The following is a 25,896-nucleotide window of genomic DNA, read 5'->3' on the forward strand; positions in this document are numbered from 1 at the left end:
ACAACTTACTGTTACATGACATTGGGCTTAATGATTTTGTTTGTTGGAAGCTAGCTGTGGAAGTTGTAAATGGCAATCACATCACTGTGAGATGCTGCAACCACTGCAAATGTGCACTGGTTGCTAATCACCCAAATCATAAATCTATGACAGTAGGGATGTTTTTACAGCTATCATAAATCTACATTTTCAGCATCATCATAAGTTTGAGCAGTCATTGAGCGAGTCATTAACCAAGGACTACCTGTATATTCTTCTGGTATTTTAGAGAACAGTCATCATCATTTCCAGATAAGCATATAAATAAAATTCTTAGAAAATACTTGAAGTAACAATAGAAACACTTGAAGTAACAACTCTGAATCCATAAAGTTAGTGAATCACTTCATGAAACTACAGAATATGTGCTTTCAGTAGGGTCCTCGGAGTTTACTCTTCTTGAAACAAGCAGTCCAATAGCATTTGGGCTTTTAACATTTTCATGTATTCTGGATTCCTGCTCAACCTAGTTGTTTGTTGAAGGTCAAGAATGAGAAGATGGGCGAGTCATTTTCTTTAAAAAATACTATTATTATTATTTAGTTGTTGAAATATAATAAACAACTGCAACAATAATAGACTAGACCTGGTGGTTGAGACTGGCAATGCTTCTCTTTAGAAAAAGTCACTTTTGATTTGTTGTTATTCATCTCACTTCACAAAAATGGCTTTGACAAGGTTAAGCTTTTTTATTCTGGCAATGACAGAATAACTTCTTTTAAGCATAGACTGAACGTATATTTCATATTCATTTATTTGCTAAGTATTTCATACATTCAGAATCTGTTTCCAACCATCTTTGGGTCAGGTTAAGATTTAACTTCTGTATCTATACGGACATGAAAATATTAAGGGTTTTGATATAAAAGAAAATTTCAACGTATCAAGATTATTTATTCACTTCCTACAAAATTACTGTACTATACACTTCATTTAGTATAAGTAGCCATAAAAATAGCACTTTGTAACAAATAAATACACAATGACAAAGGTTACTATTGAAGGGATTACACATGACAGCAGCTAACATAAAAATTTTCAATATCAGAATCTTACTTTAATATGAAGACATTGCTATCAAAGGAAAATACTCAAGAAATGCTTTGATAAAAATAATCTCCCAGTATCTTTGAAGCAGTTTCATTTATTTTACTTCCCACTGTGTTCCTTATCAGAAGGCCAAGTATAAGAAGTTTTCTAGTTTATGATTAGGAAGGAATCTGATAGATTAGAAGACTCAATTGAAGTTGGACATAATAAGTATTAAAGTATTACATGACGTTAATCCTGCCATTCCATTACTCTCTCAATCATTGTGTGCAGACTAATTATTCTGAAGCCCATGTTCAGGAGAAAATAGAAACATACTTACACTGTGATGAAGTAATCTCTTTATTGCATCCACCAGGTTAGCTCTGTACTGGTCCAGAAACAGGCTGACATTGAAAATGGAACAGTATTCAGATTAAAAAGGGATTTTATTTCTAATGATTTTAATGCAGATAAGTATAAGGCTAATTACATATGTTTATATACTGCTATGAAGAAAAACTGAATCTAAATTGTTCTCAGTTCATAGTTTCTAAACAAATTCTGAAACTTGTAACCATTTGTCTGAAACTAAAGACCAAAGGATTACCAAGACAAGTTTTTAACTGAAATACTTTTAAGATAAGTAGTTAGGTTATACAATCAGAATTAATACAATATACAATGAATAAATTCCGTTCTATTTCTGGAGGAGAAATTAATATTAAAACAGGCTGTCCTCTACATTTTATAGAAAGATTCTATTTATTTTGCTTATTTCTAAAAATATGTATATATTTGTACAGTAGTTTTTTAAACTCTCAAACAAATCTATCTAAAGCTAAACAAGACACTAGAAGACAGAATAAAAATAAACATGGCAGTGTCAAATTTATTTAACCAACTATCACAGAGGGTTTGCAGAATAATTAAAAAAAGAACAAGGTTGCCTCATTGATAGGATAATTCATATTTGCCCAGTATATCTTACATGCTTATTTATATATTTATGTCTGTTTATGCATTTTTTGTATATGGAGCACCACCATGGAAATGGCTGTCATTCTTGTTATAATTAAAACTTTTTAAATGAATCTATTTTAATCTTATTTAAAACAAGATTCCACTACTTTTACCCAAGAAGCATAACAAAAATTGCGAGAAAATTCCTTCCTTCCTCTCATCAATTTGCTAGAGAGATTAATTTGATTCCATGGTAATTCCAGCAAGAGTTGCAAAGAAGTCAGCTCTGTGGAAAGCATTACAACGTTGCAATGATGCAATGCATGTTGCTCTTACCGTATTTACATTAATGGGATGCATTGCTTTAATTTAATTACATTTAATTATAAATTAAACCCAATTTAGTTTTCTTGTGTCCCCATTTTTAAAAAATTGTAGGAATATGACTTCAGGCATGCCACTCCAAGCCCCCCAAAATCTGGTGAACCTAACTGGTATGTTAATTATTTTCTGCAAAACATCAAAAAGAAAAAGGGAGAGCGGCATATCAATTGGATTCACTTCCAATTGAAAGAGTTGTTCTCTACTCTTTCAATTGGGAGTAAAACCAATTGATTTTGCATCAACTTGTGTATCTCCAATTGGGACTAAAGTGGTATGATTTTCACTGGCCCAGGAGACTCACCAATTGAAATGAAGTTGAATATCAAAATTGCAACTTCTGTTGTTCTCTATGCCATTTGAATAAGAAGTGTAGGGAGAATGATTGAGTGGCTTGGCTTAATTAGCATATACGGAAGCCCATTTAGGGGAGAGAGATTCCAGAAAAATAAATTATATGGAGGCAATATGACATTCTGTGTTGAAGCCTACATTTTTTTGTGAATTATTGCTAGCATTTGTGAAGCACTGATATCTGTTTACATTTAGTAAGTTTCAATGTCACATCTTTTTATTTTGCATGTAATATTATAGCCAAGTGCCACCATCCAGGATGCTTCTGATACAAATGTGAGTTGTTCGCTCTTCATTGTCATTAGCAGCTCTGCATAACTTCAATAAACAACAAAGCTGTCATGCATTGAAATACATTCATTATTGGGAGAAATAGAGTTCTTATTTTCACACCATCAGATCCTTACAGAAAATGAAAACAAATGGGAAAACTTGATCAAAATGAACAATAAATTATTATTATAAAATTTGACAACCTCGTGCATGTTCTTGGTAGTATGACCTATCATGTATTTTATAACAATATGCTGTTAGTGCTAACTGCAGTGAGAGCTATTGGAGAAAATCAGAAATGGAATTCACATGAACCAGTCTTGAAACTACAACCATCTGTAAATGGATGGACTGATGTCTGAAATAAATGCATACCTGCATTCATATTAACATTGAAGAAGTAGAGATACTTCCTCTATTAAAATCCAGGTGATAATCTGTACCTCCCCAAACCCTCTTACTTCTTGCCATCCTGTTAGCTCTGTACTTTCTGACAAAGAATATCACTGTTTTTATTTGTTTCTAGCAGAAACTCCCTTAAAAAAACCTTACTCCTTTACATTAATCAAAGCCACAAAAACAGTTCCTGCTCCATTCTCAGATACCAACAATTACTCCATTGTTTATGTAATAAATTGAACTAACATTTTTCTTTTTTTAAAAAAAAGCCTCAATATTTGGCTCTACATGCTAAATTCATAACCACTATAGTCACTTTTTAAAATGCTGCATGCCATTGGAAGCCCACAGGAAATACAAAAATACACCTGACTTAATGACTCAAAGAAAGAAAAAAGACGGAGAATCAAGGCTTCCCCTTCTAGGCAATGCTTTCCCAATTCCTGGATGTTAAATGGTATTTCATCTGCAGTGGCAAAGTTGTTCTGGTAGCTTCAGGTAAGTCAAGCCATGATTGAAAGTATCAGCATAAATTTACAAGATAGTTTGAGATTTAATACAGGATTGTTGTGGGTACAGTTTGATAAATGAATGGTATAAAACAACTAACATGGATAATTTACTTCCAGTTATTCTTTATATAATTGTTGAAGAAACCATTTCCTATCTTATGTGCCTTAAACTATACACACAAACTTGCCTAAAAGTATTGCATTCCTTTTACCTTATTATTCTGCATTGTAAGTACACAATACTATGAAATATTTTTTGTCTGATATTTGTTTTATTTTTTTTGTCTGAATATTCTTTATTCAGTACTCCCAAAATTTCATAATTGTGGGTTAGCTAGTTGCAAGTTATTTAATCTTGTTTTTCTATTTATTTTATATCTGAATTAGGTCATAGACATAGATTACATAGATTTTTAGTAATTACTAAATATTGTAAACCTTTATTAATGTTCTTTCTATTTCTGTACATCAACTATTTCAATATCAGAATGCAAGCATAGATATAATTTAAGTATTTTAGCAGAACATTGGGTTTTATAATCATGCATATTTTACTTGAATCTCAGTCTGACTTCAGAATTCATTTATGACTGGAGCTTGCATTATTCTGATTTTAATAAATGGAATCAAGTAGTACCAATAGCTAGTTAATCAGAGCATCGTACTATGCCAATTTTCTTGATACAGCACAATAGGAATCTGTCATTTCCCTTAATATTTGAACCAAGGTTTCGGCTGTATTCTAATTCCAGAGCTTAACAGCTGACAACGATCTGGATAATGTTGTTAAATGGATATTACAAAATTATCATACCTATTTTTTGTTTTCATTACACAGTTTCAAAACCTCTTAAACATTAGCACATGCAAAGATAGCCCATACATAACAATGAATTATTACCCAATGTTACTGTTTTAATAAAAATTCCAAATAGAAAAAAAAATGAAAATATATTTTAATGTCAACCTAGTAATTCAGATTATATTGCACTATAAGCTCTGCAAGTTATTTCTGTTAGAAAAAGGAAAATGCAATATTTGGCTCCTCAAACTAATATGTGGGTATGCTTATACAGTACCTTGTCCCAGACCAAAATGTAATTTAGTTTTTTAAATGTTAAAAGTATCTGTTGTGCTATTATTTTAATAGGCATTAATTAAAGCATGTTTGTTTTAATACTGTGGTAAATTCACAGAACTAGGTGCATTTCATATCTACTTGTGATATTAACCACAATTCTTTTTTTTTCCTAGTGAGGCAACAATTCTTCTGGGAATTCTAGCAATTTATTCATTAGACAATAGAATAATAGACAACAATAATACATAGTTTTTAAAAAGTTAAGTTAAATCTTGTTGTTTCTGATATTCTCTACCCAGTAAATAGGATGACAGGGTAAGTATTAGGCATAAACGAGGTACAAAAGTCAGGTTGATTTGATATTTGTGTGAAGAACAAATTTAACTCAAAATCTCTTGGCAAACCTTGCTTCACCCACATAATCTGGAGAACATCCCTATGCAAGCCCTGTCTAAGCCTCTGAGAAGACTGCTGCCCTCCTGCTCACGTCCGCCAGAATCTGATCTGACTTTCATACTTAATCTGATCTAATCCTGTCCAGCATTAACTTCATCTGTGCAATGAAACCCAGAGTATCCATTCTAATATTTGGTGAGGAAGGCATTTACTAAATTACTTGCTGAAATCATATGGTGTTGTTTAGCTCCTTATTTTAATCAGATGATGCATCTCTGAGGCACATTATCAGTGATTAGTTAGAAACCCATGTCTGTCCTTTTTTGGAACAAAGAAGTTTTGCTGAAAGGCTATGCATTGGGAAAAGAAAGCCTGTTTCATTCATTGGTTAGTCATAAAAGGAGAAAATAAAGGACAAAGAAAAGCATTATAGAGAACTAGAAATATTTTATTAAAAGAAGCATTTTCAAAACCATGTCTATAGCTTATGAATTTAATTCACTATTTTAAAGGATACAATTGTTAGTTTCTTCCTTAAACTATTCAGTTTCTACAGTCACTTAGAATATTTTTATAAAGAACATCTGCATTAAAAATGCATATTTATTCTTCTTATCTTGCATGCCAATTGCTTTACTAAAGTCAATAGCCAAAATCTCATGGACTGTCACAAACTGGTATCCAAGAAGCTACACAAAACTGAGTTATGTATTTATATGAAATAATATTCCTATTAAAATGTATTTTCAAAATATACTTCAACTGAAATAATTGTGGACTTTATACAATTAGATAAGCCACCAGAAATAAACATTATTTTATATCAACAACCAAACTTACTTAGATACATAACAAAGCATTCTGTAATTTGTCAAATCAACCAATGAAATATGTTTTTCTCTGATTTCTTTTTATTGAAATTGATTTACTATTATTTTTAACATCTAAGTATCACTAAGGAAATGCCTGTTGTTATTTTCTTGAGCAGCTTTAAAAAATGGAGAGAAAATTCCCAAAGATTTAATGGGAACACAGAATATATATCCTCTTATATCAATAGGCAGATCTTTCCTAAGAAGTAAGCTAATTGAGCTGTTTGTGTTGATAAACTCCCTTTTCTCCAGTCTGTTCCTCACTGAGCCATAATTATTTGCAATTTGCCTAAGTCGTCCATTTACTGATACATCAAGCATGAAACAGAGGCAATTCCTGAAAATGGAAATGCTTCTCAAAATCAATCTTTGGGAAATAATGTGGTAGAAGTTACTGTGAGATAGAAGACTACCTTAGAACTGTCACATGGAGATGAATATTAATTTGTTGAGGTTAAGATGGCTTTGTGCTTCATTTGTTGACTTTGCTTAGCCATCAGCAAGCAGCACAGTACAATTACTTCAGCAAAGCTATTTTTTTCTCAGATGAATTTTATTATTTTTATGTACTTACCAGTCAGCACACATAACCATGTCAAAATGTCCTTCCAGTTGAGAGACATCTGTCTCATTATCCCATCGTAAAATGCTAGAAAGAAAGAAAATATTTTTTAAAACTGGACTTATGTGTTTTATCTTTTTCATTTCTAAAAAAAGGTACATTTAGTATGACCAAGAGTCAAAAATTGATTTATTAAAAGTACATAACATGATCATGAAGAGTGCATATAGACATATACATTAGTGACATCCACTATAAATATAGCTTTATATGAACAGCTGGTTAAAGAATTCCTGTAAGTAAAGTGATATATACAGGAAGTCTAGAGTTTTGCACCTTAGTAATTAAATTGGTATACAGTAAATTGCAGTATTGCTTATTGAATTGCAGTATACATTTACAAACCAAAATACTGCTTTCTTGTTTCTCTGCTTATTGTGGTAAGTGTTCACTGACTTTCTTATTGATAAAGCCACTGTTTCCTTTAGCTTTATAGGAAAAACAGAGAATAAGCATTCTTGAAAATATGCCAACATTATACTATTAAGATTTGTTCTTGACTAGCTCATGTTTAATTCCAACATCTGGAATATAAAAAGAGTTTTAAATTTCATTTCCAAAACAAAATTATGAATAACCAGAATGAGAGGTTATTTCTTTAAGAATAATATTTACAGTATATGCATATTGTTTAAAAGTCCTTTTGTTACAAAATTTATTGTGTTGTGGTTTTTTGTGTTTTGTGATTAAAAGAATACTTGTTTCATTTGCAATTATTGGTACAAAAGCTAAGAAAAGCTAGAAAGAAAGGGGAATATATATCCTGATACATATTTATCCTGATACATATTTATTTCTGTCTTAGGAGTTTTTTTTTCACTATTGACAACCATTTCTGGTTAAGATCATCTGCAGCAGTGGTTTATATGATTCATGTTTATGGTTTATTCATAATATTTTCTTTGCGAAAGATGGTTTTTATTGTTCTACAATATGTCTTATGTACATAGAAATTAACATCCTTGAAAAAGACTATTGTTGATGTACAACATCATGGGGGAAGGTTGTGTAGAATATCAGACTAACAAAATAATAATGTAGAACTCACTCACTAATTTACCCTCCTGGAATGTATTGTGCCATTCCAAGGGGGGAAAACAGTAGGTTAATTTAATCACTGCACAAGCCCAAGTACATACATGCATGCATATACAGACCCATACATTCACACCCATTTAAACTATAAAGCGGGTACACATTTTTGAAACCTAGGTGGCTTTGCAAACTGGCACTTTCAGAGCTCAGCAGGCATCCACTAGTGGAAAGTGACAAAGGAGAGTTCTCACTCTCAGCTGCTGACTGCCTGCTGGCTGCTGGCGGCTTTTTCAACCCTGTTTCCGTGGAAACTTAGGTTACAACAGTGAAAATTAGGTAAAGGTGAGTTGGTGGGGTTGCTAGTTTTCATTTGATTTTGATTTTTTTAATAATAATAAAAAACCCTGAAGCTGCAATAGCAGCTAGTGGTTGAGTTGCTAGCTTTAAAGGCCATTGCTAGTGTGTAATTCCACTGAAAGGCAATCCATGAAGACAAATAAGAACTGCAAACTTCATGATTATTTTTATTTTCTAAATCCTTCTTATTAGTCCTGCATATATTGAAGATGACTCAGTAATTGTCCAGCATTAACCACTGCACTTTGAAGGCTTCTGGATTCTTAACCTTGTTCTTGCATTAGATTTTTTTTAAATTTCAAAAGAACCATACTCTAAACTATACATTCTAATAAAATAACTGAACAAGTTGTTATTTTACACTTTTAGCTATTTCAGTACACACACACACACACACACACACACACACACACTCATAAAAGCTAGGTAACTGGCTCAAAATACATTAAATGCCCCTCTCCAAATTTTGAACAAATATCTGTGATTCATTTTCAACTACATAATTTCAAACCAGAAAAGAGATTTAGTTTTTAGATTTGAGTAATGGAAGCGGCTTTTGAAGGGGATAAGAAGTAACACATGCTTACTTCTGCCACTTTCTGATATTTCCCCTTAGCCATTTTAACTGAGAAAGTATCAAAAATTCTTTTGCACCAGATATATACAGAATAGATTTCCTGGAGCAAGTTCAGGATAGTTTTTTTTCTTCCAGGTAGCATAAAAATTATCGCAGTCATTTCAAGATCCTTAAGACACATTCAAATGTGGGAAAGTGAGAAATAGCACACTTTACTACTTCTATTCTAGAAGTTTCAGATGCAGATCCAAGATTACATCTTTGAAAACTTTCAAATAATCTTTTAATAATCCCATGTTAATTTTCCTTATGTAAGGGCAGTAAACCATAGCTCTTTAGTGCAGGACATGCAAAGGGTTCTCAGTTTCAATTTCAGTTAGGGATAAGGAAATTAAATGGATAAAAGAAGCAGGTGATCTCTGCTGAAGATAAGAAAATCTGCCTTCAAAGCAGACCACAGTGCAACTTAGGAAACGTCTTTATACAAAGTCTGATCCCTCTGATATATTTGTTTCAGTGCGATCTATACTGAACCGAAGCACCTCTCCACAATTTCAGACATGTTTTGGCCAGCTTTATAAATTCTTCCATATTGAGCTAAATGGACAAATAACATCACCCCTTTTCCAATTTTTAATGGAATCCAATCATTGATTTAAATAAACCAAACAAGGACACATTACTATAACTATGACAGGTTAAAGGGCAGAAAGGAATGGCTTATTATCTTGAAATCCTATTTTCTCCCAGTAGTATAATTCAAACCACAATGCATGGTAATTATCATTTGTGAATCTACATTTGAAAGGCAGTAAAAAGTCTGAGAAGAAGGCCTATTCCCTCATCAGCCTGGGAAGATACTATATGTGTTTATCTAGAAGCAAATCAACATCATTCCAAAAATATTTTATCTTTACTAAGAAAACACAATATATCAAGATTCTCAACATGGGGCCATATAATTCAGCCTCAGTGTCTACTCAGAGGTGGTATTCAGCAGGTTCTGAGCAGTTCTGGAGAACCAGTAGCATAAATTTTGAGTAGTTTGGAGAATCGGCAAATACCACCTCTGACTGGAGATTTCACAGTATCCTTCCCCTGCCACGCCCACTAAGCCACTCCCACAGAACCGGTAGTAAAAAATTGAATCCCACCACTGATCTACCTAAATACAAAGTGGAGAGTTTAGGAAAGTTGAATACTTATATGTAGCTATCATAATTCTATCTTAGTCAACTAACTCATATAGAACTTAACTTATCCAGAGGAATTAGGAAATATGTATAAATAGGAATAGAATAAAAAGACCAGTTTGGTCTAGTGATTAAGGCACCAGGGTAGAAACTACAAGATTGTGAGTTTTATTCTTGACATGGGCATGAAAGCCAGCTAGTTGACTTTGGGTCTGTCACTGTCTCTCAGTTTAATTCATCTCACAGGGTTGTTGTGAGTAAAATAGTAGCATAGTATAACATGTGTTCATCACCTTGTGCTATGAATAAAAATAATAGAGGTGGCATATACAGTAAGTAAGCTATTGACTAAATCCCCAAATGCAGGTAAGCTCTAATTTACATTGTGAATAAAATGTGGGAATATTGCACCTTGATGAGCTATCATGTATCTTCCTTTGGAGGCTGGAATGGCAGGTCAAAAATATCTAATTCAATGTTCGTTACAGGAACATGGCAAAAACACACTTCAAAGAGTGCTCCCTTAACTCTTTTGACTGATATTGACCGATTTGATCAGGGGTGGGATATTCCCCAGGGGTGGGATGCTACCGGTTCTGCCTGGCTCTATAGGACCGGTAGCTCTGAAGAGCAGCAGACACAGAACCAGTTCTGTGTCTGCTGCTGTTTGGCCCACCTGCCCGCCCGGGCTCTTACTTTACTTTTATTTCCTGCTTTTTCAACCTCAGCTGCTTTGCACGGCACAGCTGAAGTTGAAAAAGCAGTAAAAAAGTGATTTTTCAAATGCTGCGCACCAGCACGCAGCGCTTATCAGCTGTTTGGGAGGCACAGCTTACACGCAAAACATAATCATCGAACCAGTAGTAACACCCGTTGAATCCCACCTCTGATATTCCCCAACTCATAAATTCCCAAATATGGAGAAAACAGAAACTATAAATAAAGAAGTACACAGCAATGAATGGATGGAAGCCTTGCTAAACAAAAATATGGAAAGATATTTAAGTGGGAAACTATTCTTTCATCAGTGATTTTCAATGCAAATCTAATCTCAGGTACTGTTTGTTACAAGGGAAAAGTGAAATAAATGATTTCATTCTTGAACTTTTTTGCAATATCTACTTACAAGGACACAAAAGACTTATATACCACTTCACAGTGCTTTACAGCCCTCTCTAAATGGTTTACAAAGTTAAACAATGGGTTATGTTTTCAATCACTTAAAAAATGCAAACAGAAGTCATAGAATTACAATATTACATGGTAGCACAAGGGTTAGAATGCAATGCTGCAGTCTAACTCATTGCTCACTCCAGAATTTGATCATGTCCATCTCAAGATTAACTCAGCTTTCCATCTTTCCAAAGTTGGTAAAATGAGGACCAAGATTGTTGGAGGCAATATGCTGACTTTGTAAACCACAGAGGGTTGTAAAGCACTGTGAAGTGGTATATAAGTCTAAGTGCCCTTGCTGTTGCTATTGCTATCACTACAATTTAATTAATGTTTATTATACTACAATATATCATATTTATGCATACAGATATTTTTTTAAATACCAGTATTATTCATTAACATTCTTGTTCCCAGATAAGTTAGAAAAATAAAACAATTAAAACAATAAAGGCAACTATTGATTTATAATTATGGTAAAGCTGTAAAGAGAACCAATTGGTGTAATAATTAAGGTACCAGACTAGAAATTGGGAGAACCTAAGCTCTAGTCCTGCCTTAGGCACGGAGCCTGGTGGGTGACTTTGGGCCAGTCACTTTCTCGTGCCCAGGAAGGAGGCAATGGCAAACCACTTTAAAAAAAACTTTGTCAAGAAAATTACAGGGATTTCTCTAGACAGTTGCCATGAATGAATGAATGAATGAATGAATGAATGAATGAATGAATGAATTGCAGAGAATAAGAAGCTGCCATTTCTCCCAGACTATCATGTACAGTTAATCCAGGGATTTGGGAAGGTGGGAAAAGGAGGAGAGAGAATTATCAGTTGGCAGCCTCTACATAGTCTTTTTTCCCTGTGCAGTTGAATGGTCAGCTAAATCAAGAATGAAGTACACAGGAAAACGTTGCCACATCTGTTGTCAGTCTCCTTCTACCACAAAGCTCAAATGTTTATATCACTTCATTAATACTCTTTTGCTTGCCCAGATCATTCTACTTCTAATTTTAGTCTTCCTTTGGCTCTACTAAAGGTTAGAAAATTCAGGTGTTTAGCTTGGCAGTTAAGAAGCAAAGATCAGGAAAAAATGAGATATTTTATCATTATAATTGTTTGTTATAATTTGATAAAATCCAATGAAATCAGAGTAATTTAACGCAATTTAATTCAATTCTTGAATAATTATATAATTGAATAATTATAAAATTATAGTTTTATTCTCTCATTCATGTACATATTAATATCATACAGTATCACTTTGTTCAAGTTACAAAAAGCAACATATGAATTTTAAATAAAATATGATTGTTAGAGATAAATAGATAATCAATATTATAATACTAATGTCTGCCAAAACAATCTTTTTTATGGGTGGATACAATGCTCAGATAAAGATTCTGATCTTTGAGGATCTTGAGAACAAACTTAAGCACAAAGACTGGATATGTTTTGGAATTAACTTTGTCCACTGTCCAACTGGGATTTATCAGTATTTTAGATAACAGATTTGCCCAGTTCTAGGCAAAAGGATTATAAGAATTTATCCTCAGATCTTTTGCAGACAAAACTTGTATCTGCTATTAAGAACCTTCCCTTATTTTTTAATTTTGACACAATTAAGGACAGAAAATTATATCATATTTGTCATGAAGCTATAGCTTGTTTTTCTAAAATTGTTAGAAATCAGAGATATCATTATTGAAAATGTTGATGTTTGTATCCTCAAGAGATTGTGAATATTTTATTAATAAAACTAAAAGATTACACACACACACCCAATACAGTTGTGTACAGTTGTGATCATATGCAGCTTTGTTTACAAAGATAGCTTACTGTTTCTTCTGGCACTATTATTAACACCTGTCTCATGACAAAGACTAGTGAAAATTTTTTCAGATGCTTAGATTATTGTGCTTTGATTGTCTGCTCCCAGAAATGATATGGTAGACATCATGGATCACTTTTACTGCTGGAAATCCCACATGGATGATAAATGTCTAACTTAATTGTGAAACTTAGCTCATTCCTTGAAAACTTACAATAAATACTTTGGGTAAAAGTGACACATGATTAACTTTGAAACTCTAAATATAGCCTCCATATTTTTATCAATGAAGACCAATGTATGGTCATTAAGGATTAAAACTCTTACAGATTTATTTATTTTAGATTTAAAATAGGAAGTCATGTATTTCTAAATAAATAAGAGAGCCATCATCGAAGCTGTGCTGGCACAGTGGTTAGAATGTAGTATTGCAGGCTAATTCTGCTGACTGCCAGTTTGATCCTCATCAGGCTCAAGGTTGACTCAGCCTTCCATCCTTCCAAGGTCAGTAAAATAAGGATCCAGATTGTTGGCAATATGCTGACTCTATAAGGTACAGCTGTAAAGCACTGTGAAACGGTATATAGCTATTGCTATAATCATAATTTGCACAACAGAATTCTTACAACTAGCATAGAAAGTTAATGAATATTCTTCATTTTCATAGAAGATTTTTTAGAAAAGCAATTAACCACTGCTACGCAGGGGTGGGATTCTACCAGTTCGCACCTATTCTCTAGAACCGGTTGTTAACAGTCTAAGCAGTTCGGAGAACTGGTTGTTAGAAGAAATTACTGGCCTAATCCTGTAAGGAAGGCAGGAAGGAAACATTCTGGTGTTGCTTACAGAAACTGCCTCTCCATTAACCCTAATTACATTCTTGGCAGGACTAGACTTCTTGTCTCAGGAACCTCTCTGGAGTTTTTTTTTCCCCTCCTTTACTGGTACTTTGCTTGTGTGGAGTGACCATTCAAAGTTACAATGGCACTGAAAAAACTGACTCATATTTTTCACACTTACGAATGTTGCAGCATCCCCACAGTCATGAGAGGCCAGGCGAGGAGATGCGTGCCTCGATGTGAGTGATATTGAGTTGGCCACACCCAGCCAATTACATGACCACCAAGCCATGTCCACCCAGTCACATGACCACCAAGCCATGTCCACAGAACTGGTTGTTACAAATTTGAATCCCACCCCTGCTGCTACGTATGATAATATACTATCTTGGTTGAGGCTTAGGAAAACTGTAATTTAAAAAAATGAGTACATTGATGACTGATGACATGAAATTAGAAAGAAAAGCTAACATTTCAAGAAACTGAAAAAAAACCTCAACAGATAAAATTAAATAAGTATCAAACTATTGACAAAAGACTTTCATCAGTGCCATTAACCATGTCTTCCTACAAATATGGAACTTGTGGCAGTTTGCGGTATCTTCTCTTTGTCTTCTCTGTTTTTTTATCATATTCCAATTTATGCTGTTTTTAATTATATGAAAAAAATGGTCGTCAATCTGTCTTCTTAATTTGCTCCACATTCAAAATCAATCAGACCAGCCTCACACATCTGATACTCTTCGTTTCTCATTGAAGGAAAGGGAAATAAGGGTTACCAATGAAAACAGTAAGTTACTGAAAACCTGCCAGAGCTTCAACTCTTAGAAGGTAAACACAACAACCTATTCCCCAAACAAAACTCCATTCATGCTTCTCGAACAGAGTTTGCCCCTTTGATATAGTATTGTGTACAGCAATAATTCAAACTATAACTAAAGCCTAGGTATTATAGGAACATTTATGAAATTATATAACTTTGATTAAGGAATTTGCAGACTAGGATTAATCAGTAATCCAAAAATCATATTTTAGTTGCGGATGAATTCTATTAATTTTAGCATAATTCACAACTTATAGATATCAATAGAAAAGAAGGAACATCAGGAGATCTTAAAGAATACAGTAGGCTAAAAAATTCCTATTTATATGAAAAGTTTTAAATGTGGATGTATAGTTCATAAAAATAAATAGTATGACCTATATTGAAATGCAACATCATGTATTTTTCTGTAATGAAATTATTTCATGCATAAAAGCAGAAAATGCTATTGTACTCAGTGTGTTAAACACTTGACATTTTCCAAAGCAGAAAATGCAACATTTCAGAAATCTAGATATGTTTATTAATTAGTGATTATTAACACCCAGTAAACAACATTATGCCTTGTAAAAACACAATCTTTCTTCACAGCATGGAGTTGAAATCTATTATTCACTGATTCTATATGCTGAAATACACTCAAATGATCACAAATGACCTTAAACATTAGATAAATGTAAATGAGGACATTGTTGAAAATGTGTTTTGATTGATATCTAAAAGACCAGGTTGGAAATCTTGACAAGAGATGGTCCTACATATACTGCATGGCAATTTGAAACCTACAGAATATATCGGTCCATAAAAAAACCTAAAAAGAGGCTTATTCACAATAAACTGAAACCTGAGGTCTTCTTGGAAATGAAATTTTGAATATGTGTTTGTGTGTGTGTGTGTGTTTTTAACACTATATATTCTAAACACACAAACATATACACATTTTATATTTAGCAATAATGGAAAGAATAATTAATAAATAAGTGACCATGCAAATCTCAAAATGTGAAATTATTGACTCAGCAACAAAAGTTTAATAAATATTGATTGCAGGTGGCAATGATACTGCAATGTGAATGCAAATATGGTTTTGTTTCAATTTTTCTTCAACCTTTACAGGCTCTGGTTTGAAAGTGAAATATTATGAAGGTATTTGTAAAAAAGAAGGAGTCATCTGCAGTGGATTATCAAATTTAGAATTCTAGAAATCCACTAAGTTAAATCCTGCTCTTTTTAGTCATTCATAACTATGAATTAATCTTGGGCCAAACAATAATCTTTTGATTATTCCATGTTCAACACAAGCACACATAAGTCTATTCAAAAATAATATTTGAAGCTTTGAGTGCAATATCCTTATTACCAAGTAACTGCATTAAAAAAAGCCGCATGCAGGGGGAAAAAACAGACCAGCAAGATAACTTTGAGACATGAGAACATGGATGACACTAAAAAAGTGGACTACGTGGTCAATCATTATCTGAAAATTGTTTGCTTCTTAACCTCTTTCCAGGCTAGTCCTTTGCTCAACATAGAAACAGATACAAATTTGTCTGAAATGAACTGGGCTAATGTTTCTTGATAACTATGGTTAACAAGGGTTAGGTTTAGGAAGCTATTATCCATTGTTTAATTTCATCAAGACATACATAATAAATAGCATTAAGAACATAGGGACATCTACATCAAAACAATGGCCTGGAGCTGGAGGCCATGATCACGTTAGCCAGTATTCTTCTAGAATCACTTAGAGGTAGGAAAATAAAAACCAAGGACACTACTTTATATAATGATTTAACTAAAAAATAATGTCTACAGGAATTGCCAGCAGTTTTCCAGATTATGCACAGATTTTTTTCAGATTTATCTTGAAATGTTTGGGATTGACCAGGGGTGGGTTTCTACCAGTTCGCACCTATTCACTAGAACTGGTTGTTAACATTCTAAGCAGTTCGGAGAACCACTTGTTAGAAGAAATTATTGGCCTAATCCTGTAAGGAAGGCAGGAAGGAAACATTATGGTGTTGCTTACAGAAACTGCCTCTCCATTAATCCTTATAATAATAATACTTTATTTGCGGTCACAGACCAAAACAGAACTACAACAAAAGAAGGACATGGGAAAATTAATCATGAACAATGATTACCAAAAACTTGACTAATTGGAATTACAGCATTCTCCTCTGATGGTTACAGCTCTTAAAAAAATTTGGAAACCAAAGAAGTGATATATGAGGAGCCATCCCCTAGACAATATAAGAACAAATTACTAACAACTGGCTCTAGAAGGGTCCGTTTGAAGGGGGGACAGTAACTTAGATCTGCCTGTGTTATACATAGGGCAATATAAAAGGACATGCTCCACAGTTTCAACCTCAGCTCTGTCACAGGGGCATAGTCGCTCGTTAATCGGGAGCCTCTTAAATCACCCATCCAGTAGTGCTGAGGGCAGAACATTAAAGCGTGCTAGGAAGAAAGCTCTTTTATACTTGGCAATGTTTAGAGTGTAAAAATAAGAAGCCATCCTCAGTCCGTAATTATAAAATTGGCTGAAAATCTGAGTGGAGCAAGTTTTGTTAGCTCTGGCTCGTAAATATTGCAAGTTAATGTCCACAAGCCGTTGGACTACCCTAAATTGGGTGTCCTTAAGGCCATAATCTCCCAGGGCATCTCCCGTAAAACCTAGCAGGTGTAATTTCTTCATCATCTCCCTCTCCCAATGAGAAATATGAGAGTCAGCAAACGCCAGGGAGAGGTAGCTATCAGGAACTGCCAGAAAGAGCACCCAAAACCACCATTTAAAGGTGTTACCGTTAATCCTTATTACATTCTTGGCAGGACTAGACTTCCTGTCTCAGGAACTTCTCTGGAGTTTTTTTTCCCCCTCCTTTGCTGGTACTTTGCTTGTGTGGAGTGACCACTCAAAGTTACAATGGCACTGAAAAAAAGTGATTTATCACCATTTTTCACACTTACGACTGTTGTAGCATCCCCACAGTCATGAGAGGCCAGGCGAAGAGATGCGTGCCTCGATGTGAGTGATATTGAGTTGGCCAATAATATGCCCACCAAGCCACGTCCACCTGATCACATGACCACCAAGCCACACCCACCAATTAAGCCACACCACAGAACCAGTAGTTAAAAAATTTGAATCCCACCCCTGGGATTGACTTTGGGATGAAATGCATAGATTAAGCAATACCTGAGCTATGCTTGTTTCTTTATGAGGTACAGTTAAACAGAAATTTTCCCCCAAGTTCAAACATAATTTGTATTCAGTTAGTGGTAGTTACAGAAAATATTAATATATAAACAAAGTTCATGATTCTGTCCTTAACAATGTTCCTCATAGGTATAGAAATGTTTTACATGACATTTTGTTATGTTTTAGCTGACATAATTCACACTTTGTGCAAAACAGACACAAAGTAAAACAAATGTTTTTGTAAGTTCACTTTTCAGAACTTTTAAAAAATCATACAGATGCAAACAAATATGCACAGATAGTCAATATATATGGCACAATTTTTAATTTTTGCTTGAGAAATCTGATTTTGAATGAGGATCAAGCAAGTTTTCAAGCAAGCTAGCATTTGATTTCATTTTAAAATAATGTAAAATAATAGGCATGAAGAATATGAAACATCTTACCTGCTTGAGATGGCTTTAGCTTTGAACACTCCAGCTTTTTTATTTCTTGTGATGATATCACATACATCTATAACGTAAGTTAAGAATTTTCTGTAAATACGTTCCAATCAAGTAAGCCTTTTCAACACGAAAGGACACTTGAAAATTGTAATTAATTTTATATATCTATATCGATCTATCGATCGATTGATAGATACACTGAACATGTCTACTGTGCCACCCTTCATGCATATATATACATGGAAAAATCTTAAGGAAATCTTGCTGACCTTTACTTCATTGATTTACTTTAGTACTATTTTTGATTAATTAATTATGTCAGAAATGTTTAAAGTAGAATAGATAAATCTGCTGATTTAAAATAATTTCAGAAACATTTCTGTAATCTTTTTTAATTCACACAAAGCATTTTCTGATACACCTTTTTCTGGAATTCAGAAAATTGCAAATACATGTCCCATCAACATTCATCTAAGAATTCTTTGACTTAACATCTACATTTATGAACACTGGTCCTCAGGTTTAGGGGCTTTTGCTTATCTTTAGTTGTAAAGTATGCTGAACAATTTGGAATAGGGAAGTAATGATTACAGTGCATCCATGCATTCTAACTTGCCTATAGGTAAGTTCTAGACCAAAGGCACAAAACTTTATTGAAATTAAGTAGGACTAGATCTGAGTAGTTCCTAGATCAAATAAAAGCAGGATAGCATTATTTGTTCAAATGTAACAGTAATAAGAACAATGACACCAATATACAAAGCCAAAATTGAGAAAACAGCAATTGCCATCTCTGAAAAAGAAAAAAAGCTGAAGAAACAGTGGACCACCTACTTAGCGGTCACAGACTGACTATACACAATCGCATGACAAAGTAGCAATAACAGTGCACTAGAAGTTTTGCAATAAATACCATTTGCCTAATAAATATTATTGGCATTCAGACAAGCACCTGCCACAGAATACCCCAAACTTAGTAGTTGTTAATAAGACAAAAAAGTCTGGGTAGTGGATGTGGCAGTACTTGTAGACAGCAGAATAGAAGGGAAAGAACTGGAGATTTTTTGCAATATATAAATATCTGCCAATAGAAGAACAGTGGCAGAAGAAAGCAAGGATAGTATAGTGATAGTGCTTTGGATACAATTCCATAAGATCTGGAGCACCACGTGAACACCACTGGCATAGACAAAACCATCATTGGTCAGTTGCAAAAGACAGCTTTCCTTGGAATTGATCTCGTCCTATGATAAAATATTTAACAACATCTCTATATCCAAGGTTCTTGGAAAGGACTCCATAGATAGTTAAAAATACCGAGTCCACTCTAAATATCTGGCTGACTGTGCAGCGAACCATAATAACTCACATAATAATGTGAGTCTTGCTAGAAAGCATTGCCTTAGACTTTATCTCATTTTTCATTTAAGGAGGAAGAATTTTTTCTTTAGGTTGATATATCCTTTACATAGTCATCTTTCCATCCACCTGCTACCCTTCCAGCCAGAAATGCTGAAATCTCTTGGATGAAAAGTGAAATGTGTTCTTTCTCCTCAAGGGAAAAGGGGGGAAAAAAACACCATACTCCAGTTGCCTTTTGAAAAAGTACCTTTGAGACATCCTTTCCGTACGGATTTTCTAAAATGGGGTGTGCTTCAGTTTTCATTTCAGTGGAAAAAAATGTTTTAAATTTGTAAATTAATTTCTGATTTCAAATGGGCTACATTAGAGATCGGATGTAGTTAGTGAGAAGAATTATTTACAATTGATCTAATTTCCCAATTTCATGAACACCTAAACTAGAAAAAAATTAATGGAAACCACATTTTAAATTAAACTTTAATGTAAAATATTTTGATGGCACCAATGAGAAAGAAGAGCTTCTTTGTTATTAGTGTAAATTCTGATTTCAAACCAATGTATTTATTTGATATATTTTAAATATTATCATGATGGACATATCTTGGTAAAATATTGAAATACAGCAATCACTTAAAATATTGTTTTGAAATGTATTTTAAATGATGAGGCCACAAAGAATAAAGGATTCCTATTTGGTATTTGTCTGAGGAAAACTTGACTGAAGAGATCAGTTGCCAACCATAACATTGTATGTTACTGAATATGAGAGAAAAATCTTTTCAGCAAGCAAGCAGGTAATCTCAAGATAATATGCCTTGAGTTTGTAAGCAGATTTATACCCAGTATCTTTGCCACATGTCTGAGCCTATTCCTTATGAGAAATTAGTGCAATGTTATGTCTTTAGCAATCTGTCCAACTAGTCTCTTTACGACCTTACAATGTATTTTGGGAACTCCTGGGGCTGAATAGGATAGTATAAGTGCATTAAATGAAGAATTAAGGAAGAAGCATTTGTGCATCAGTTGCACCCATTTCTGGATCTATACATATTACTCATGCCTGATTATTTCCCAAATTGACTACTGTAATGTGCTGTACATGGGATTTCAATTTATCCAGAAGTTTCAACCTGTGTAAAATATGGCACTGCGGCAGTGTGGGAAGTTATATATGCCCCTAGAATGGTACATGTTACACTTCTAGTCCACAATCTGCATTGGATGCCAGTTTGCTTCTGGATCCAATTAAAGGTGCTGTTTCTGGCCTTTAAAACTCTACATGGCAGGAGGCTGCATTGTCTGTGGACCTGACCTGTCTCTCTCTAGTTACACCTACAGTACATCAGGTCCAGCATCAAGGACACATTAAAGGTTCAGTCTACTAAAGAGTTCCATCTGATAGGATGCAGAAGATTAGACTTTTCTGCCATAGTATTCGCCATTTCGAATATCATCTTCCCCAGTGTGAGATTAGCTCTGGCCTTTTTGTCTTTCCAAAAGCCACTTAAAACATTTTAAATGAACTTATGGTTCCCCATGGTAATGAGGAGCCTGCGATATGGTAGCAATAGCAATAACACTTAGATTTATATAGTGCCCCATAGTGCTTTACAGCCTGCTCTAAGCAGTTTACAAAGTCAGCATATTGCCCCCAATAATCCAGGTCCTTATTTTACCGATCTCCAATCCCTGACTATGGGCAGTATTAGCCTGCAATACCGCATCATTATGAGATGTATTTATATTTTATTAAATGTTTTTAATGATTAAGATTTGTTTTGTTTATCAATCAATGTGCACAGAGTCACATTAGTAAGATGGATGGCTATATAAATTTAAAAATAATTATGTGCATTCCACTGAATAGATTGATAAACTATTCTGAATGAGTGCCATTCAGAAATGCCTTAATCATCTTCCTTTTGCCTAAATTGCTCAAAAGCTTATTTATCCTGTCACCAATATAATTACCTTAACAAAAATTAAAAAGCTAGAATCAGAGATAAGAATCAGGATTATTGTGTAACAACAGGTTTTCATGAAGTTCAAATATGCTACACCATTCCTATTCTAAATAGATATACATGAAAATCTTTCTTCACAATCTAGCATGACAGTTGCTAACCTGGTGCCCTCAGATATTTGGATTACTGTTCCCAGGTATTCCTTGGTGAGAGATTATGGGTGTTGTAGCACTAAATATAAGACCAGCATTCAGTTCTCTGTCCTTGCCTTGATAGTATGTATGTATGTATGTATGTATGTATGTATGTATGTATGTATGTATGTATGTATCTTTAAAGCATCATTCCAGATGGAGAATAGATATTAATTTCAATCTTTAATATGTTTTACATAGCAATGAAGCTCATTTTTTCCTCAATAGTTCTAGGCATTTGAATCTAAAATTACATGATCGGGCAATAAACTTGATCTATCTCAAGTAAATGTATTTCCAAATCTGAACTGAATTAGTCCAGAATTGCCTGGAAAGGGAGTAGCTATATAAATCAAACAAACTTTGCAGATACACCACTATTTCTACTAAAGTAGCAACAATATTTTGTACAAGTCCAAAGAAACAAATTTTTACTTTTTATTGGCTACTGTCAAATATTCAGTAGGCATGATTGCACTAATATTAGCAGTTTATCTTGATTAGAATACCATTAGAAAAATGCTTGAATGTTGTTTCTTTGTTCACATATCTTCATCAATAATGGTTTATAAGATGACAATGATGAAGATGATGATGACGATGAAGGTATTAATGTTTACTTCTCTCTGTAGCTTAGATTTGCCTTTGGAAATATTTCATGGAATTCTGTAAAATGACATTATCTAAATCACAGGGAGGGAAAAGACTTAAATATTGTAACTGAACCCACCTGTTAATTGAACACGTGCTAATAAAGTTCTCAGATTTAGTTCTTGTAATACTTTTCAATGATTTTAATTTCAATAATGTTGATTTAGGTATAAGGTGCCTTAGGAATTCAGCTCTGTACCAGATTACACACATACAAACATCCCACTGTTACTGAACACAAATCTCATTGTTACTGAACTATAAGTAACTTGCATTACCACAAAAATCCATATTCTCATCACACTCAGCTTCAACTTAGACTTTTATTAGATTAGATTAGTCAAAATTCCATACAAAATCCCTAATATAAATGTAATATCTACATTTATATTAGGGAATAACTTAATTGTACCCAAACATATCCTTTCTTTCTCAATTTCATGGGCAAAAATGTATATAAACACAGGAGAGTAAATAACATAGACAGCAGATGACCTTAAGGAAAGTGTTAAATATATTTAAAACAAATATTCATATGTTCTATAAATTTGAAACTTTCTATGAAAGTTCACCCAACTTTTATTTTTTAACCACACTGTGTAGCATAGAACCTCACAATCACATCAACATTTATTCTCATTTAAAAAATATAAATCTTATGTTCAGATTGATTACTAAATTTCATTTTGGCACAGTTTCTTTCTCTTTGGATATTTTATTCCAAACAATGAAATTCTCCAAAATATACCATTCAAATTTCTTATTTCTCTTATTAGAGATTGCAAATAATATATTTTTGAAGTGCAGTTTCATTTGTTGCATTGTAGTTAAAAATACTCAGATGATTATGAACAGAGGTAGAATAAGTGAAATTTATTTACAGTATTATGTCAGATAGCATTGCTCAGGAATATTAGGATTAAAATATGATATGAACCAAAATAGCTTAAAACCTGAAATAGTTAATATAAATGCAGAGGGTTTTTTTTTGTTCCATATATCGATCGATATTGATTTTGCATTTAGAGAGCACATGGTTTGACAACCCAATAGCAAATGAAATTACTACTCACACAAATGAACTGACAGTAAAACCGTCAAAGACGGATCAGATGTGAATGTGACTTTGAAGAAAATATATATATCAAATCCTCCCTCTCCCAAATGTAAAATTTCACAAAAATAGAACCCTTTGGTATCCCTTGTGAATAATACTAATAAGAGCAAAAATAATTAGGATAATGACAATAATATAAAAATGGATGCTCAGATCCAAAGCAGTATTCCAAGTCAATTTTCAATGACATTTTTCTGAAGCAGTCATTTGTTGCTGAATGTGTTCATCTTGCCTATTAAGAATAATTAGCAGGCTTGCTCAGTGATTTCCTGGCTTCTTACTGCGATTCCACCTCTTCCCGGATTGACACCATTTTAACTTTTAGAAAGGTGGTTTTATATATATATGGTAGTGTTGGGGATTACAGGGTTGTAAAAAGAGACTGGCATATAATTTGGAGTTACAAAAAAGTTTAAAGAACAAAAGTAAACTCTATTTTTAAACAAGAACAACATTTTAATTTAATTGCTTCTTAATAAGATACAAAACTAAACAATTTAGAATTCAAAGATGCAGGATATTTAATTGGGGAGACTGTGGACAACTCATCGGTCACATATCTTGGAAATAGTATTGAAAGGATGAATACGATATATATACAAAATTATTTTACTGGAAATATATCTACCTGAGTTTTCAGTTTAAATAAATAATGCTTCACCACCCCATGTATTCTATTCTCTGTTACACTGTTACATTTGTTGCCTTTTAAAAAGGCTCACATAGGAAATCTTTCTTAAATTACTTAAAGTTATGTAAGATTACTTAAGAGTGAATCTTAGTGCCAGGTACAAGCAGCAGATCACACCAAAACATAACCCAATAAAACTAAAAATAAAATTTAAGCCTCTTAATGCTAAATTAATTTGCGAAAACATTTATTTAGTATTATGGACCCAGCCAGTAAAATTTTACAGCAGATTTTGATGGATAGCTGTATAGGCATCTAAAAGAGGATGCAACATTTAACATCCAACAGCACCAGCCTGAACATGGTTACATAGAAGTTGATTACTGGGATCTATTTGTCTTTTTGCTAAATAACAGTGTTTCAGATTCTATTTGGAAAAAGGCTACTTTTGCTACATTGTCTCCCACCTATTTATTTGTGAATATATCTATTTAATGTGTATGTGTGTTTATATATACAATGTAAAGCAAAGTATGATACTTGACCATTGTGCCTACATTACCTATATTAGATATATAGATCTTATATTCTGAAGTAGGAGGAATCCTATTTTTCTGAGTAAACATTACAAGACTCTGCATTCCTTTTATTTTAAAGCTCTTGTACATAATTTTTTTTTAAAGGATGGGCTGTGTTTCTAGTTAGGCCTGCTTTTATCCCTGAATTCTCCAATGAACTGAAACAGTTATAGCTACCTTAAGTCCGCAGAAAGAACAAATGTGTCCTTTAAATCTGCTAGCTAATATCCTGTATTAGCATTAAACATGCATTGTAACCACATTTTTTCCCTTCTTAAAAATGTCCCTCCTAAAGCTTGAATAGACTTGAGCAAGAAAATCATTTGATAGCACTAACAAAGATTTCTCTGTACCTTTGACATTAGAATATCACCTGCCAAAGGAAGACCCTTAACATGCAAATGTCATTATCATCAAGAACCAAAGCAAACAAATACCTTCTGCAGCTCCTTCTCAATTTCTGACAGCCATTAATATTCACTATGGGATTCAGCTCTTGTGCTATTGTAGACACTTAGTTAACTCAGGGGGAATAATTTGCAGTCACATTAAAGTATAAATTGTTTACCTGCATATATACTAATAGGATTAAATATAAAATGAATTCAAATTTGATAATAATATAAATGTATGGAATGGATAGGAATATTTTAAAATCTTGGTCCAAGAGAAATATTGAACAATGTTCATTAACGGAATCCAGATCCATCTTGCATGAAGTTAGGGACAGGTTGCAAGGAGTGATACTGTGTATACCTGATTAAATACAACCCAACTGTAGAAATAAGATAAATATGCAAAAGGGACATATTTACATACTATAATATCTAAAAGCAAACTCAGTGTAAAATAGCCAAATAAAAGAAACAGAAAATTTTATTGCAGCTGATGTTGAATTTTAAACCTGCAATATCAGCTGTAATTAATATTCTATTTTCAATGTAGTTGGAATGAAATCACTGAAAATTGACAAATATTGATCTTAATAATAAAAATAAAATGGAAT

At 33.4% G+C, this 25,896-nt stretch overlaps 1 protein-coding gene across 2 annotated transcripts in view; it reads right to left on the minus strand.

Annotated features, from left to right (window-relative positions):
• Window positions 1-25,896, minus strand: part of CAMKMT (calmodulin-lysine N-methyltransferase) — a 220,748-nt gene that overhangs the window by 19,701 nt on the left and 175,151 nt on the right. Inside the window, exons 7-9 of one of the 2 annotated variants that reach the window (XM_026695851.2) lie at window positions 18,394-18,460; window positions 6,874-6,948; window positions 1,412-1,475 (exon numbers count right to left, since the gene is read on the minus strand). In XM_026695851.2, coding sequence (XP_026551636.1) covers window positions 1,412-1,475; window positions 6,874-6,948; window positions 18,394-18,460 — 206 coding nt within the window. The remainder of the gene's footprint in view (window positions 1-1,411; window positions 1,476-6,873; window positions 6,949-18,393; window positions 18,461-25,896) is intronic. The other variant, XM_087932410.1, reaches the window with a different exon arrangement.

This window comes from Pseudonaja textilis, chromosome 1 (genome assembly GCF_049901715.1).
Source record: "Pseudonaja textilis isolate UNSWEBS1 chromosome 1, rPseTex1.2, whole genome shotgun sequence".
NCBI classification, from domain to species: Eukaryota; Metazoa; Chordata; class Lepidosauria; order Squamata; family Elapidae; genus Pseudonaja; species Pseudonaja textilis.